We start from the raw sequence: 18,597 nt of genomic DNA, 5'->3' as shown, positions 1-18,597 counted from the left end.
CACTGCAATTAAGGGTTGAAACAATAAGAGTGTCTTGACTGAACTGATCGTGATCTAAAATGTGTGGTTGGGTAACATATAAAGCCAGTAAATCTACCAGGTTTATTTATAACAAACAAATTGAAAAAACATATTTGCTAAACATTTCTTGAAGTATGCAGCTTTACAACAAACACACATTAACAAAGAAAGACATGAAGCCAGGAAGTAGAGAAAAAGAGATAGCTTTACTATAAAGAAGGCGTCTCTAGCAGAAGTTGCAACATCTCATCATACACTGTGAATATATTATGCATTTTTAAATTTTCATTATATGTAGCTTACAAAAGCTGTTATTTTGCGTGTAGAAGTAAGACTGACCAGCTGCTTTTCATACACAATTTTTTTTCAAAAAGAATGAAGGTCAAATACAAATTGAAAAAAAAAATCAAATAAGGAAGAAATCTGCAACATTAACCAGCCTCAAATGTTTGTAATTTGCGATTTGCACATTTATCGTATGGTAGGCTATGCCTTTCTTTCAGCATGTACATGAAACTAGTTGAACAGAAAGTAGTGAACTGCACAGCCTGTTATATTGTGTGTTCCCCAATGGTGAGTTGGGGAGTCCCCAAATATTTAGCTTAAGGAGGCTTGAGCAGTGTCTACACAGTGCAAACACAATAGAAGGACTCATAATGCACCTCAGATTTTAAAAAGCATTGTTTCAGAAAATATGCTTGTATGCAACAAGTAAGAGAAACTATCCCCAAAGGGATCTCAGGAAGGAAAGTAAAAGGCCATCAGGGAAAGTAAGGGGTGGGGTTCCACACCAGTTCAGGTTGTCAAGGCTATAATTCAGATCAATCCAAACATATTGTTTACACCATGTTGTAAAGACAGCTCTTTCCCTGCTAACTCTTCTACTAGGTGGAACACAACCTTGCTAGAAGGGCACTGAGCTGTGGCTTTGCCAAGCCTTCCCAGCCCCTGTGTCTCTGTGTTAGTCTGCATGGCGCATTAGTACCTCGAGGTCACAGTTGGTTAACACTAAACATCAGATAAAACATAGAACTCAGAAAAATCGGAGGATATTGCTTTTAGATTAAGGTGAAATTGCGGAATTTAACAATGAGGTTGGTGACAATGTTTACATGTGATTGAAGGCAGCACATGAGATCTGCAAGGGAGAAAAATCACAGGTCAAGTGAATCTTTTTCAAAATGGCCGCCAGTCACAGTGCCAGAAATGGACCAGCAGGCATGTTAGGTGAAAGGCATGAAGGGTGCCTGAGTCTGTGCAGCCTTAAGAGGAAGTCTTGAGATGGAACCACTTTAAAGAACTGCACCAGGAGACAATTAGCTACTTGATTAAAAGGTATGCAATTTTGTTCTGATGCTTAAAGCAGATGTGCGCAGAATGCTACAACAGTTTAGGAGCACTTATGTATTATTTACATTGTAGAGGATCTATTTATTTCTTTAGGTATACCTCTTCCACAACACATATTCCAATCCATAGTGTGACCAATGATCTGTCACATACAAAAGGACACAATGTCAAAGCAAGGGGTAACATGGAACAATTCAAGGGTGCAAATTTTACTCAAAGCTAACTGACAAGATTACAGATGCGCATGGTGTGTTCCATCTGCGCCTGTCACGTCCGCTTTGTGGATACAGATTGTAGTTCATTTTCATTTTTTTGCAGAAAATTTGAATAAATATTTACAGAGATGCAACATATACGTGTTTGATAAATAAATAAAAAGATATATTAAATGTATTTGCCATGTTATAATAAAATCTATTACCAAAATGGAAAACCAGTAATACAACATGAACACGAGAAGAGTAGCACAACAAACATAAACATTACCTCTTTAATTAATGGTGACAGTCAATTTGTTAGTTTACAGCAGAAAGGCCAATACACACAAAGATGTGTTGTATGTGTCTTCAATACATCGTTTCATCTAACAGGCTACGGTAAGATCAATTGTGGCTTTCAAAGTTAGTACTGATGTGGTCTGATGTAACCAAACCAGTCTGTCGTATGTGCACAATGAGTAATAAAACAATAACTAATTTAGGAATACAATCCACATAATGTAATACATAGAAATATAAATTAAATATATGCAATTCAATTGTATCTCCGCACGCTAATCATCAATTGTTACGCTTTATTTGATTTTGAATTAAATAGTGCAGGTGAATACAGGAGTTTTACTGAGTTACAGGGTTAATACAAGGACCTTTGCAAAAGAAAAAAACATTTTTAAAAAGCAGCCTAATTCTCCAGTTACAGGTTAATTGGTGGAACTACTTTAGATTTTCTTGACAAACTCTATTAATGGAAAAGATGGACAGACCAGACAGAAGCTGAACACATTTTCTTTCTTATTTTCTTTTCCTTTTTTTGGTAAAATATCTGGACAAAAACTGATCAACAGAAGTGTTTCTTATTAATGGGCTTTTTGTGTCAAAGTTCCTGATTGCCAACCATGATTCCATGCTACCAAATGATGCCTTCAAGGACTCTTGACCAGCATTTTTTCTGCCATTACCACAATGATCACATGATCTAGCAAACAAAAGAGGTGCCAATCAAGCTAACAGGATAGCAGCCATGCTAACCAGTAAGGAGGTTCAACAGACAGAGACCAAAGAGATGGACAGATAGAGCTACTCTACACAGATGGGCTGTGATCTTTTAGTTTCCCAAGCAAAACTGCCCTTATCTATCCCCCTTCTGTCTCTTGCACTAAAATTCTACCATGCTGTCAAATCTTTATCTTTTAGATGCCATTTATAACTGACACAGTACATGTTGGTACTATAAAAAAGCTAGTGGCAGGAATGGCTTTACTGTAGCAAAGGCCATTTAGAATATCTGTACTGTACACGCTGTGAGATTTGAGGTGAATATTCTACCACACCAGAAAGGCAAGGGACTGATAGCAGTTCATTAAGCTGTAGTTTTTTCTTTGCCTGTAGGAGTCAGCATCCAAATGTGTTTTACTAACCAAAAAATTAACAAACAGGAAGGTGGTAGTGCATAGTTTTGCAGCGCACTAAAAGGTGTGCCAGTTTATGTTGACAGCATACATATTTAATGACTCATCTACCAGCTGTGAAAAAACGATCTCTCATTGCGGAAATATCAATATGATAAACATATCTGCCGACATCCTGTTTAGTTGGTGGTTCAAAGCTGATATGTTACAGGACGGGGACGGGTGGGTGTCTGTGTCGTCATTTTCTGGGATGTGGCTACAGACACAGAGGTGTACTACTAGGGAGGTGGACTAGGTAAGTACAGTGGGGGCCAGAGGAAGCCAAGGATGTTCATAACAAAGAATACTGAAAAGAAATCTCTAAGACGGTTGCCTCCATCTTTTAAATCGGTAAGCTTCCCAGTAAGCACACGCAAGTCTGTGTGGTGAGACAAGGAGAGGAAGGTCGGAAAACTGGCACAGTTCATGATTTCAAAGCTTTACCTCAGAGCCCAAACAAAAGAAGAAAGACAAGGCTTTGGCTTTTGCCATCTGATAACTTCCATTCTGTTCCATTCCTCCCCGGATTTGAGAAATGGTGTCTTCCCCAACTGTGGCAGTCCAAAGGTGTTTGTGTGTGTTTAATGTGTGTATATATATGTATGTCTGTGCGTGTGTGGTTTGATCCTCTAGAGAGCCTTTCTTGTCCCTAGGGTTGGGGCCTTACCACAGGGTTGTGGAGGAGGGTGGTGGTGGGATGCTATGCTAGCGAGTAGATGGCATTGACCGGGGAAGTGGCCTCGGAGCTCTCGTTGCCTTCTGTCTCCTCCTTGTCCTTCTTCACGGTGTACTGGCCGATGAAGGAGCCATCTTCATTGAACTGGCCGTCTCCACCCTCGCCGTAGTCGCCCAGGCTGTCGTCGCTCTCCTTCACGTTCCCATCCAGGGAGGTCTGGCTGCCCTGCAGAGGCTTGTTGTCCTCGTCACTGCTGCAACACGGAAGGGAGGTGGGGCAAGAGAAAACAGAGGTTAGTTACTGTGGCAGCAGTAACATTGTCAGTGAGGATAAAATACCTTACCGTCCCATTTGTAGGAGGGGTGGGGGGTTGGAGGGGGGGGGGAGAGGGATAGAGGAGTTCTCGGAATTGTACACAGATAATGGAGTGAGGTTCTGTAGGGGGTTAGTAGCTCACTGACGCGTCTAAAGCTAGACCGCGGTCTTTCAGGCCTGTGCGGACTGGAAGACAAGCACACCATAAAAGACAACATTTGAAAACCCCTTCCCCACACATACTTTGAACAAACACAACAGATGCCTTCAACTGTAGTAACAAAAAACTAATACTCCATCAGAGTGCATAGCAGCTTGCTGATCTAAGCCCAGCTCAAATACTGCACAGCTTTTGAGGCAACCTCCCTCTCTCTTGGAGAGACAGTGGACAGTATGTCACCTTTCACCTGCAGACAAATTGTGCATTCTCATACTCATGCTGCTCTACTGGGACCATATTCTGACATGAGAGTTTTTAACTTATTTATGCGCATAGCAGTTTACTCCCCTGCTTCTACCCAAATCGCAGCATTGCAAGCTTTTGTCGATTTGTGCAAAAAGCATTGGATGCTATTTGTTTCTCTCAATTCAGAACATGGCCCTTGTCTTCATCCTCTGCTCCGCCTTGTGGGTAGAGAATCTCCATGCATGAGGGGGTCGGGGGCTATCGACCAGCATTACTTTTCTAGACTCTTAGAACAGGCAAGTAGCAAGTAGCAGATAGGCATTTCCACAGCAAGGAAATGTAACAAAGGGATGCAAGTTTAGCTCTTCAACAGTTTGCTTCATCATGTTTAAAAATGTTCATTTCCATCTTGAAAAAGGTTATTGTGTTTTTCCAGACCGTCTTTAAGTCTCTTGTTCAGCTGTGTTCCATGTCATAGCGAAACTACTTATGTAGCCTTCTTAGAATATAACTAAGTGCATGGTCAATGCCAGATTATCAATTATCTGGACTTGTACTGGACTTGAGTCTGTACAGTGTTAGCACTGCTGAACACAAACAATATATTAAATGCGGGAATCAAAATCTGCTTAAACAGTTCAAGTCATTTCTGAGATAATTCAGTCTCAAATGTAAGTGAAAGAGAAAGAAAGACAATTAGAAAGAGAGTCATACAGACAGACAGAAAGACAGAAAGACAGTCAAACAGAGACAGAGAGACAGACAGACAGACTTACACAGACAAATCTATAGATAGAGAAGATTGAGCCTATCCGAAATGCTTTTGAGAAAAGCAAAAACCTACATGGATAACTAATGTCAAGAGATGAAAATAAACTGGACAACTGCACGGGGAAAAAGGGCTTAATGTTTTAATCGATTAACATACTGTCACTAAAGAGGCACATATTATAAATGCGAGAAGGTTTACCTTGAACCATACCAGGTCTGTGCAGACACCTAAAAAAGGTGGAATGATTGTGTTTATTGTGAGCATAGCTTGAGCCTGCTTTATTTGTTAGCAACCCTCAAATTCACTGAGCTGGATTGTGCCATACGGTGAGCTGTATAGCAGCTGGCAAATACGAAACTCGAGCCACAGCTCAATATCTCCTGAAAAAGTGTATCAGGACTAAATCGCTTGGACAGCCCTATGCCTTAGTGCCATGACAAAGCTTTTAGAAGACATCTATACTCTCAATTAAATACATCTTAAATAAGACTTAGAAAAGGCTGCCTCAGTGTCGGATTTGCCAGGTTTCGTTTTTTGACCGTATTGCCCAAGAGATGTTAGTGAGTCAGAGGGCTATTAAATATGTCTTCAGAATGAGAGTGCAGGCTTGAAAATGATTCCATTATCTGATGTAACTCTCAGCTACATGTCTCAGCTACATGTCTCTTAGCTAAGTGTCTCAGCTACATGTCTTTTAGCTACGTGTCTCAGCTACATGTCTCAGCTACATGTCTCAGCTAAGTGTCTCACTATATGTCTCAGCAACGTTTTTTTCACAATGTTTCTCTCCGCTACGTCGCTCGGCTACATGTCTCAGCTATGTGTCTGAGGCAAGATGTCTTCATTGTGATCGGATCATAGAATTTTTGAAAGATTTTTTGAAAGATCAATCAAAGGTTCTCATTGGATACAATTCAAATAAGAATAAATTAGAGAAATGTCAACTTCAGTGGGTTGATACTTTCCACCTTCTAGATGAATGGCTTTATCAGAATCTTTTAGATGAGATGAGTACATGGTTGGAACATCTTGAAGAAAAAAAAATTGGTTCACTATTAACCGATCTTGATACGAGTCATACAGTAAGTGGTTCATTTATAGTGATAGTTGGAGGAGACTGTGTTGATATTAATCGATTAAAACGCAACGCAAAAAACCTTGGAGCGTTATGCATATTAAGGGGAGGTTAGAACACAATTGTGCTGGGAGAGGGAGGAGACATTGCTCCCGTCATACCTTTCAAGGGACCCTGATTTTTGACTTATAGAAAAAAAGAAAACAGAAAGAAAGGATCCAGGCATAAGGTGAGGTAGAACAGAACAGAAGTGATCCAAACAGACAAGACTGAATCAACTCACACTGGGAGATATTCTGTATATGCGTGCTTGTGTGTGAGTGGTGGTGTGTATGTGTGGTGGTGGGGATGGTGTGTGTGTGTGTGAGTGTGGGTGGGGGGGGGGGGTGTAGGGAGATGTGTACCATCTAATTATGCATTACATACTGTAAAAGTGTGACATTTTGAAATGTATGGTTATTGTTTTCACATTTGGGTATTCACAAATTCACATCCACACTTTACCTATGACACATCTTTAACAGGAGACTAATGACAAAGAATGTGTAACATTATGGTACCAAACATTTAACAAAACAAGTGTAACATTAGGGTAACGAAAAAGAAAAGGAAAAGGGATATACAGTTAAGAGAGAAAACAGCACATGCATCTCGTGTCAGCTAAGGAAGGGCCAGGACATCCCCAGCAGAACACCACACCAAAGAAAGGAAAGACAGATCATACGCCGGCTATGATTCATGTCCTGGTGAACCTCTTCTCTCCTTGCTCTGCCCCCCTAATTTAGCTTCTCGGGGGTGTCAAACGGCACCAAACACATACTCCTCTTTTACCCTTCCCTGCCTCTCTGCCCAAATTGATTTTCCCTTGCAATTGTTCACCTTGCTTGTCTTTAAAGGTCAGCTCACAAGCGGAAAAAAAGCAATTAACCTCTTGGGGTGAGAGAAGGAAGGGGGACATGTTTTCTCTTCAGAACAAGAGGTTCTGGAACCTCGGCTGCCTTTGCTGATGACATCGTCTTCAGGATGACAGCGGCACCTATGTAGGAAGCGGATCTCTGATCCATGACAGGCTCGACAATTCACGGTTGGACGCCCCTCAGTCTCTCATAAAAAGAGGGCATGTCCACTAATCTGAGCATATTTACCTATTATATTACAGCATCAGATCACATGATAACTCTGCATTGATACCTGGGAATATGCACTTCCTTCAACCTACTGACACTCAAAAAAAAGAATGAGTTGTTTCTAATGCTCTGCCCATTCCATTTAGCCTTGAATGCTTATGCACTCACTACATCTCAATGTCATAGCTTGCAGCTGAGCCAAAGCTAATATTAGACCAGTGTTTCTACAGCATCTTGATTGCCAAATTTTTTGTCTGAAGTGCTGCATGATCTGCTAGCCGGACCAATAAGATCATTATCAGTTGTTATTTCCACTTTGGAGGTAGCAGATGTGCAGTAGAGCTAACAAAAGAAGGCAGGGTCAATACAGGATGCATGCCCCAAGACTTCAGCCTGGTTTTTCCTGCAGCTTAAAGCTCTGACTAACTAAGGGTGTCCTGGTTTAACCTGCTGCTTAAGGCTCTTAACCTGGGAATTACTGCCTGGGGAGGGCTGCTGCAGCTCCCTGGGGAGGGTGAAGAGAAGACCCCAAGCTCAAACCCATGAGGGAAGGTTTCCAACTCAATAGCTGGGCTCTATTCTGCCAACTGCTAGAATCAATCAGGTGCTATTGTATCAATCATGGAGCAACAGTTCTTCCAGGTGACTGTCTACAATGACATTAACAAACTGAAAGATTGAGTCTCAACAACGTTGCTCTTGTTTGGCAGTCCCAAAACAAAAAAATCTGATTGGTTGCTGCTATAACACTCCCCATCCCTTCAGTGTGCACATGTGCATGCGCTACAAAACCGGTTACTGATTGCAGAGATAGAAAGGCCAGAACAAACATGTTGTGGAACTTTGATAAACATACCTTGTCTACAGTTCTGTTTGACACCCCTGAGAACTACATAGCTACAGTATTATCTCATCTCTTACCTTGCAGTACGTACCATACCACCCATGTCTGACCCCCCCAGACCCGCCCCCAGCTTGTGGGAGGTAAGGCTTCTGCCCCCCTGTCATGCGCAAGGCGAGAGGGATGCCGTGCCAAAAACCAAAGTACCTGTTCTCGTTTTCGTTCTCATTTTCGTTCCTGTCATGGACAGACGACCCATTTCAGCGTGAGGGAAGAGAGAGGGAGAAGACGTGAGGACAGGAGAGAGAGAGGAGAGAGGGAGGAGAGAGAGAGAAGAAAGAGAGGAGAGAGAGCGAGGGAGCATAGAGCGGATGAGATGGAAGTAGAGGAAGAAGGAAGGACAGGTGTCCTCCGGGTGATGCAAACACACACAGTAGAGTGGACACAGGGGGATTAGTGCCAGTGCTAGTGAGGCCATGAGAGTGTGAGCTTAGCAATAACTTTCCCTGTAGGAAAAAAGGGTAAGCATCAAGAAACAGAGCTTGGAGATGACAGTAGAGCTGGTAGTTTGCTCAGAGGGTTGACTCACACACAGAGGTCTGTATAACAGCTGCCTGAACAGCTTGACAATAGCCTCTATTACAAATAGTCTAGGATTGTAGTCAGTGTCTCAGGCGGCCCGACGTAAAAAGCTTTCTTTAACACCCGTCATCTCGTCTATACTAACTAATCTTTTTTATCTTATCTTATTTAACATATTACACATTATTCAAAAAAGATAGCTTTGTCTTGAAGCTGTTTATATGTCTGGATAGATGATTTAGATTTTCTAAAATCCTCATAACCTAATTGTATGGCCTATTTATTAAATCTAAGTTTAGTTTCCGCCCTAAATGTTTTATTAGACACATATGCTTCAGGAAAGAAAATAGTTAGGGATTGACCAACACACATGGAGGTCAATGTGAGAGCACAGGTGGCACTTGAGTTAATGTGTTAAAGCCCATAATAATCACCATGGCAAGTGGTAGTGCTGAGGGTCCCGAGGGTTCTTTGGATGTACCCATCTGTGCCTTAGCATGAGAAAACTGATAGCACCATCACAAACAGTGGGTGACTTCTTGAAGTAAAGTAGTGTCTGTTGCAAAGTTGGGTATTGTAAGTGTATAAATATAAGTATACATATAAGTGTGTAAATGTATCTATTACATTTCATAAAATCAGTAAAAATCTGTATACTGAGACAGCATATCAAATGTGTTCCAAGATCATAATTACATAGTACCTGCCAATGTAACCACCATGATAGAGTTAAAATGAAGCAGGATCAATGATGAGATTATTTGACTATGCTACATGTTAGTATTTCCAGTCAGGAGGTTTAAGAGTGAACCACTTCACTCAGTTCAGTGGGACCTGAAAGGAGCGGAAGACAAATCACTCACCAAATATTCATACTAATACACAGTAATACACACAACTTCTGACCTCCCCTGCAAGTTTATATAATCAGTCCACAATAAATTATCAACATTAGAAAACATTGTTAGATCCACTTTGATTCAGTTCTGGATGTGACTTAACTGTTTCATCAATACCGCACTGACAGCTTCCAAACGTCACCTTTCTCATATCAGAACATAATACACATTCTGAACCTGACTTGATCAGCTCAGAGCCTCAAGTCCCACAAACAAATTAGTATTTAAAGACTCGTTCCCCCAAAAGTACAACAGGTCTTTGCTCAACATTCTGGCTGTGTTTGAGGTGTTACTGTGCAGGTGAGTAAACTTACTGGTAGTCAAATGAGCCGTCGTGTTCCTTTTGATCCACCTGGTCCAGAGCCAGGTCTTTCTTGTCTCGCACTAAGGTGTGACGTGGATCACACGTGAATAAGACAAGCAAAGACAAGTAAATAACATGTAAATCATACAAATAAATGCAAGTAAATAAGAGTCAGGTCTTAAAATGCATCTGACTTAAAAGTAAACTTAAAAGTCCTTAAGTCCTACCTGGGTATTTGATTCCTACATTGCAATTTGACTCATGTGGGTATTCAACTCATACCTGGATATTTGACTCATACCTGGATATTTGCCCCCACGACTCCTCTTAATGAAGCACACAATGAGGAGGATGAGGATGATGAGGGCAATGGCACACATCAGGCCTATGAACCAGCCCTGGGTAGCTATGTCCACCTGGTCCTTACTGTAGGCTGTAGGATATACACACACACAGTAGAGAGAAGGATAGGACACAAGCAGGAAGGGAAAGAGAGAGTCAATGTAATGAGACTGTGTTTTCTGACCCAGAGTCATCGCTAACAATCAGACGATCTGTCCACATCCAACAATGTTCAACGTCACAGTAATCACACTGCAATAATGTCCCTTAAACAGAAGGCAACAATTCCTAGATTGATATTCCTCTTTGTTAATCCACAATGAACATTCCATCTTCATTACCATCAGTGCCTTTGAGAGAGTTGGGTTTGTTATAACAATTCTGGCGCAATTATCCTGAACAAAAGGTAATATTACATATTTCTTTATAACTTATCAAATATAACAAGAATAAAGGATAAAACACCTAGGTGAACAATGTAACATTATCACCAGGGTCAAGAAGCATAGGCTACTACAATTGTATGGGTCAATCTAAGAGAAAATAGTTGCATGCAACATATTTAACGAGAAAACTACTGTCGGCTATGAGTTCACGTACAGGCAAAAGTACGAGATCCATATAAACATCTAATTAAGGCAGGATTTTAACATTCATGTCAACATTCATAAACATATAGATGTATATTTACAACCAATTTATGACCAAACCCTATATTTTATACTATGTATACACACACATTGCACTACATTGACTAAAGTAAGTAACTCTTAAATTCAAATCCATTGTTACCAGCTTCAAACTGTGTCTGTAGATATGGAGATAATCAAGAAGTTACAACTGACATTTTCTGAATCAGAAAACATTTACACCTGGCAATTGCAAACTATTAAAGTACTTTTCCATTTGTCTTTTAAGTTTTGGGAGGGAAGATTTATATAAATGTTTAGGTTGTAAAAGGTACAACTACCGTTGCTGTTGCATTGACTTTGTGCTAGTCAGTCATGGGACGAATAAACAGCTAGAAGAGAAACCTTCTAGTTTGCAGTGAGGCCACCTTACAGGTGAGATGGCCCTGTGTTAGCCATGGTGGCGCCCTAGTGCAACCAGGGACGATCTCTTCTCACCTGGCCAGGAGTGGTCTCACCTGCGCTGGTCTCGAAGGTGATGTGTTTGCTGCTGATGCTGTGGTGCGCGTGGGAGTACACTCGCAGACGGTACTTGGCCCCTTCTATCAACCCTGCCAGCTTAACGTGGGATTGCTGTTTCACACGTATGCTTTTCACTGTCTCGTTGCCTTGGAGACACAAGAGAGGTGTCCGTCACACTCCGGGGGAGTAGCAGAAACGGGGCTAACAGGAGGTCATGACACAATCATGCTCAGCGGAGTGTTGTGTTTTGTGTTTTGTTTCCATGAGATGACGGGGCTTCTGGGGTGATTGAGACTACAGTACAACTGTACAACTGTCTCTACCCAAACTTTAGAGCATCTTTTCAAAGACAAAAGTTAATGAAAGTGTGTAATATTTTCTTTGAAAAAAAGTTTATAATGAAAGAAGTACAGAACTTTAAGGTACATGCCTTCAGCTAATATTCCCCGGTTACAATATATATTTTTACACTATTTTCTCCCAGGGCATAATTCTCCAGAGAAACTAATCTTAAAAAGTGGCCATATTGTGTCCAGGGAAAGCAGTGTTATAGGGAGCAGGTGTTCCTTCAGGCAACAGTAATATGGCGGACATCAAAGTTTTACAAAACTCAGAAGACAATTGGTCTCTGTAGGGCTACATTCTCTCAAAAAGTTAGAATTTAAATGGATCATTATGTGTGATTATGTTGGGTAGCAGAGTGATCTTTCTTCCACTACATCCAATTACCCAGAAACCCCAAAATCATCTTTCTATTGGGACAAAAACACAGCGTTGTTTTGAAGCACAGTGTCTTTCCTAGAAAAGACATGTTGGTCATGACACTGCCAAGCTTAGGGCATGACTCGGAATGGCTGCAGGAAAGGGGTAACGCAAAACTGGTGACATCATGCACCGTGCCGGCGAAAGATCTTTGAACCAAGAAGAAGGCTGATCCAGGCCATCTGGCACTGCTTGTTTGTCAGCAACCAACACAGTCTCAACACCAAGCCAAGCAAAGAATGCTGACCATACTCATTCAAGCTGGGGTTTATATAAAAAGTAATGAAAAAAAGATTTGTGAACGTCTAAATAGGGAGAAGGATCCACTATCCTTGAGAGCAACAAGATACATCACAAGGCTGCTGCTAGGAGAACCTTTCTTCAAGAACACATGTTTTCTATGAACTGCACTGTGCTGTGCACTGAGTATTTGCTGCTTCAGCCTCACACTGGATAGCAATGGTTCCTCTACGCACGCGGCGGTCAAGAACAATTAACATGTTATTTAGTTTTGGTGGTTACACTTTATTATTCATAAATATTTATTAAAACGATCAAATAATTACATGTATATTTATGTGTTGGAGCATAGCCTGTGTTGATGTATGATCTTTTGCATGCAACCCCCCCCCCCCCACCCCCACCACCTTTTTCCAATGGCTTGTTTCATTTGTGCAATAGCCAAGTCTTTGTTTTGGCATACTGTCTAGTCTGTCAAGGAAAATCTATCATAAAATCTAAGTCTAAAAAAGAGAGTCCTTGTTGCCTTGTAATTACAACACACATGCACTACATGTGTGAAACATGCAGGGAACGTTAGAGCTGTCTTCACCACTGAGCTCCCTGCTACAGCACATGGCTGAAGCCAGCCTCACTCTTATTGGTCTCAGATGACTGTATGTGTATGAGCCTGTTCCATAGTGTAAGTACATGTTGATTAATTTATTTCACAGCCTACTGCACAGTCCTTAGGAATGACAGTGTAACAAGAATAGTGAAGACTACCAGTAGAATGCACTGCATTTGTGTAGATCATGCCTCTCATCCATACATAACATTGTATATGTTACAAGTCTGTAATATATACAATGAGGAAGTTCTGACCAGAGGAACGTCAAAGAGTGGAGGGTGAGGCTAGGAGGATCCAGACGTTATTGATCAGTCAGGGCCCCCCCACATGCATAACCAGTGGGGGTCTACACTAATCAGATCACCCACACTCTCCCCCTCCTCACTCACATTAACAATTTAAAACCTGGTACCAAACCATAAGCCCCGCCACACACACACACCACCTGGCTGACCTTCTTCCCTTGCAAAATCACCAGTGATGTGATCTGACCCCACCCACGGGGTCTGAGCTACGTGATGAACACAGGTAACATGGTAGCAGGGCAAGCAAACATTGACCCAAGTGGGAGCGGTTTGTGGGGTTGAGCAATCCAACAGCCAATCAAAAAGCCAGAGGGGGCCAGCCAGGCAAACAGATACAGTAGGTGTATAGCATGAAAAGTTGTTATGTGGTGATATAATATACACAGGTTTATTTTAAAGAGACAGAGAGAGAGAGACAGAGAGATTGCAATGATATTAGGAGAGATAGACATATGATAGCTTTCTTGGGAGAAAATGTTTTGAAAAGTGCCAGGTGTGTTTCTGTGTCTCAACATCAACCCCTTCAATGAGACAGGACTGAGAGACACACACAAACAAATATATCCTGCTATCTTTGTACTTGAAACCTAAAGCAGGTAGTGTAGAGACATTCTTTTTCTCTGTGATTCTGAGTGATTGTTTGAACAATAGATGCTGGCCTACCAACCCTGCCCTTGGTTTCCAGTTCTCGTTGGAAAAGAAAGTACTTCCACATCTGGGGTAATGTTTTTCATAATGAAATATCTCCCTGACAAAGGAGAATACCCTTTCCAGATGGGGTCTCCCTCTCATTCTCATGTATCTCTCCTTTCACAAACTCTCTATTTCTCCCTTTTTCTCTGTGGCTTCACCTTTTGTTATTCTTACAGCTTTTTAAATTTCTTGTTAAGCCACACAAAAGATTTACTGAAAGGAACTATTTATGAGAACCAAGGTGTCGGGGAGTAATGAGGTAGATAGTTCCATTTCATTTAAACAAAACCCGTCAGTAAGGGGATTTTATAGAAACCGAATATTGCCACCAAAGTGTAATTGAAACTGGAACGCAGATGAAAGAACATTAATTATTCAGCTGAAATGACAGTGAATATACTGCCCACTTTTGCGTCCAGGGAAAGCCAATTTGATTGTAATCAAGATGGTATACTGTATGTAACACAACCCTGGTTCTTACAGAGCTGGTGCCAAAGTGGGAGAGTTTGTCAAAAATGACATCCTCCTTGCTGGTTTATAAAATAGCAATGAGAATGTCCTGCATCGTATAAAAGCGTTATTTTCAAGTGTCATTTTAAATTATTTTCATTCCAGTGGCTGTAATTGTCAGCTGCAGGTTAGGGTTAGAATGTTCCCTTCAGAAAATCCAGTTAGCTCTTAGAGATAATTTTTCTTAGGAGGGTTAGGCTGTTGGCTTTTAGTCATAATAATCATATAATGTACATAGAAAGAAAAAACTTGATTTGTTTGTTTCATTGGAATACATTCCGTGTAGTAATATTTAATACTATTTAAGTTACGAAATGACATCAATGAAACAAGCTTACAAAAACTCAAACCTAGCTGTCAAGTTTAAATGACATTTGTCTTTCCCCAACCCTAAAACATGTCTGGGTCTGGTTCTAATCATCCAGCCAGGGGTGATTAGGACCAACTCTGGGTTCGGGTTCTGACTGTCCAGCATAAAAACAACAACGATGCTCAAACTGGGTCTGGTTCTTACTCTCCAGTATGAACTCTAGCACAAACTCGCTGCTGTCGGCGGGGAAGTCGTGTCTCCAGCTGACGTTAGCGTAGTTACTGTTAGGCTCCACCGTCAGATTCCAGATCCCCCTTCCTGGGGCCACTACACACACACACGCGTACACACACATATCCATGCATACCCAATCACGCATGCACACACGCACACACATGCGCACACACACACACATTTGTAGATATACACTGACTCTAAGGGGGCACCCTAAGGTTAGGTGTGGCGTCCATTCACAAGGCAGAAGTAAATCGAAATTCACATCCTGAATTAAAATATGGCAATTTATTTTCACTCTTTTTTTTTCAATCCACTTCCTGCCTTGAGTCAATGGCAGTAGAATGGATCCCAAACCTGCTTGAGATAGTGAGCTAGGGAACCCCTCTCCACAGTTTAGAAAACTTAAAAAATGGGGCTTCTTGCATCCTGGCCACAGGAATGAGACAGATGGCTGCATTCCAATACAGGTGATGTCCCCTCCCTTCTCTATAAAGAGGGGAGACACTTGAAACGGCTAATGTTTGTATTGAAACACAGCCACAGTCCTGCTTCTCCTGGAAAATGTAGCAAGAAGCAGATGAATGTCTAAACGGTTAATTAGTACAGTTTCTCTTTTCTAATTAATCTAAACTCTAAAAACGTATTTGCTTAAAATTCACTAACTGATGTGAAGTAATACATTCAAAGTAGAGTAAGTTAATGTGGATTGGACAGGACAACAGCATGCTATGTACCCAACACGGAGCTAGTAAGAGTTGTGGGCGCGATGGCTGAGACAGCAGGAAGACGAGGATGAGAGGGAGGGATGGTGGAGGCAGGAGGAGGAGGAGAGGCAGTTGGAGAAACGTAGGCATCCGTAGGCTCCACTGCAGGGAGGGAGGGAGGGAGGGAGGGAGGGAGGGAGGGAGGGAGGGAGGGAGGGAGGGAGGGAGGGAGGGAGGGAGGGAGGGAGGGAGGGAGGGAGGGAGGGAGGGAGGGAGGGAGGGAGGGAGGGAGGGAGGGAGGGAGGGAGGGAGGGAAGGAGGGAGGGAGGGAGGTTAAAGACAAAAAAGTAGAATAAAACAGGTCAACCACACACTGACACTGACCAATAGAGACCAAAGAGAGAGAAATAGCAACATCAATTGACAGAGAATTGACAGAGAACTGAAGAGTATATTCCACCTCAGAGTGGGTCAACAGTGGTGAGCACACACACACACAGACACACACACGCACGCATGCACACCCCTAGCCTGACGTTGTCATACTCATAATTCTAGTCAGAATATTTTTCTGATAACTCTCTGTTGGGCTGTGACTATGGGGTGTGTTTCAACCGAACTCGTAAAACAAATGCCTCTTCGCTCAATTGGATAGACCTACAACCAATCAGAGCAACGTAATATGTTGTTTGTTGAAAACAAATTCAACCCAAGCGCTCTTTGGTGACGTTGTTGATTACGTTACTGTTGATCACCTGTCCATCATCGTATAAAGCCCGCCCTGACAATTTCATTGGTCCGAACAGCTCCTGTTCGGACATAGTTTTTCCCCAAACGTGCCCCCCCTGACCCAACTTCCCGACCAAATTTTTTTGTGGGCGGGGATAAGTTTAGCTGGCAGCCAGGCTAGCACACCCCCACACACTTTTGTAGATTTGCACTTACTCTAATGGAGCACCCTAAGGTTAGGTTTGGGGTCCATTCACAAACCAGAAGTCAATCAAAATTCACATCCTGAATTAAAATGTGGCTATGTATTACTCAAGTTGACTTTCAATCCACTTCCTGCCTTGAGTCGATGGCAGAAGAATGGATCCCAAACCTGCTTGAGATAGTGAGCTAGGGACCCACTCTCCACAGTTAGAGAACTTCAAAAATGGGGCTTCTTGCATGCTGGCCGGAGCAACGAGAGAAATGGCTGCATTCCAATACAGGTGGTGTCCTCTCCCATCTCTACAGAGAGAGGAGACTTTAAAAAGGGCTAATGTTTGTATTGAAACACAGCCATAGTCCTGCTTCTCCTGGATAATGCAGCAAGATTAATCTTTTAACGGTTTATAAGTTGAGTTTCTCTGTTTTCTGTAATAATTAAAAACTCTAAAAACATATTTGTTTAAAATGCACAAACTGATGTGAAGTAATATATTCAAAGTAGTGTGAGTTAATGTGGATTGGACAGGACAACAGCATGCTATGTACCCAACACGGAGCTAGTAAGAGTTGTGGGCGCAATGGCTGAGACAGCAGGAAGAGGAGGAGGAGAGGGAGGGATGGTGGAGGCAGCAGGAGGAGGAAGAGTAGAGGGAGAGGCAGTCGGAGACACGTAGGCATCCGTAGGCTCCACTACATGGAATAATGGAGGGAGGAGAGAGCAGAGGGTTAAAGGCAAAAAGTAGAATAGAACAAGTCAACCATACACTGACACTGACCAATCGAGACCAAAGAGAGAGAAATATCAATTTCAATCGACCAATGAGCAGAGGTGTTCTGGAATTGACCAGAAACTGCATTGCTGATTGGTTTGCAAAGGGTTTGCAGATTTCAATCATAGGTCAAAATCAAGGCAGCAAAAAATCTATGTAATGAAAGTTAAAACTACAATGAACACATCCTCTGGTACAAAGCATTTTGTTCAGAATAATTCATTCTCAAATCCCTCAAGACAGAGTAGGTTCCACCTCAGAGTGGACCAACAGTGGCGCCATGTGGACGCACACTTTCACTACTCCAGCATTCAAACAAAACATTGCTTGAAATGTATGATGTCATGACAGTTCTGAGATATCCTCTGTACTGTGAGAAGGAAATGTTGAGGGACCTTACTAGTCCTCTGCAGACCTGCTGGACACCAGCTGCAACTGTCTTTACCTTCATGTTGACAGTCATCTTCATGGAAGGCATCCCAAATCCCACAAAGGTTGTGCTTTTGTCCTTATGAACTAAATCCTTCCTCATGCAGCCCCCCTTGCCCCTCCACACACACACACACACACATTATTTAGGCTTGAGGGCATCTATATAGACACAGACCCATCCATCAAAAAGCTGTCCGTTAGCATTAAGCATTGCTTTTTGAAAAAGAGAGTACTGTTCAGGGCTCTAGCAGGGTTCTCATTGCTAGCTTACCTGGGTACCCCCCCCCCCCCCCCCCCCCTCCACACACACACTGCTCCATCCCTCGAGAAGGAAGGGGCTTGCTATGCTTCTCAGCCTTGTGAGAGAGAAGAAAATGGATGGCGGTTGAATTCAACAGTCAAAAGCACAGGCATGCTGGGTGATTAAGTAATAAAGCGAGCGAGCGGGTGAAGGCAGGTGGACTAACCAGGTGTAGAACTCAACCAATGGGAGAACAGGACTTTCTTTACCTTTTATTTCAGAAACTAAAATTAACAAAGTAAATATCACAATTAAACAGCCTA

General features: G+C 42.1%; 1 protein-coding gene across 1 annotated transcript in view; it reads right to left on the bottom strand.

The window, feature by feature from the left end:
* Window positions 1-208: 208 nt before the first annotated feature.
* Window positions 209-18,597, bottom strand: part of nfasca (neurofascin homolog (chicken) a) — a 68,152-nt gene continuing 49,763 nt past the window's right edge. The window contains exons 26-28 of the mRNA XM_084705085.1: window positions 10,336-10,467; window positions 10,045-10,114; window positions 209-3,966 (exon numbers count right to left, since the gene is read on the bottom strand). Of these exons, the coding sequence (XP_084561211.1) occupies window positions 3,738-3,966; window positions 10,045-10,114; window positions 10,336-10,467 (431 nt within the window). The 3' untranslated portion in view covers window positions 209-3,737. The remainder of the gene's footprint in view (window positions 3,967-10,044; window positions 10,115-10,335; window positions 10,468-18,597) is intronic.

This window comes from Hypomesus nipponensis, chromosome 9 (genome assembly GCF_054491055.1).
Source record: "Hypomesus nipponensis isolate SF chromosome 9, ASM5449105v1, whole genome shotgun sequence".
Lineage (NCBI taxonomy): Eukaryota > Metazoa > Chordata > Actinopteri > Osmeriformes > Osmeridae > Hypomesus > Hypomesus nipponensis.
Note: the sequence above shows the minus strand (reverse complement) of the source record. Positions and strands in the feature narration are given on the sequence as shown.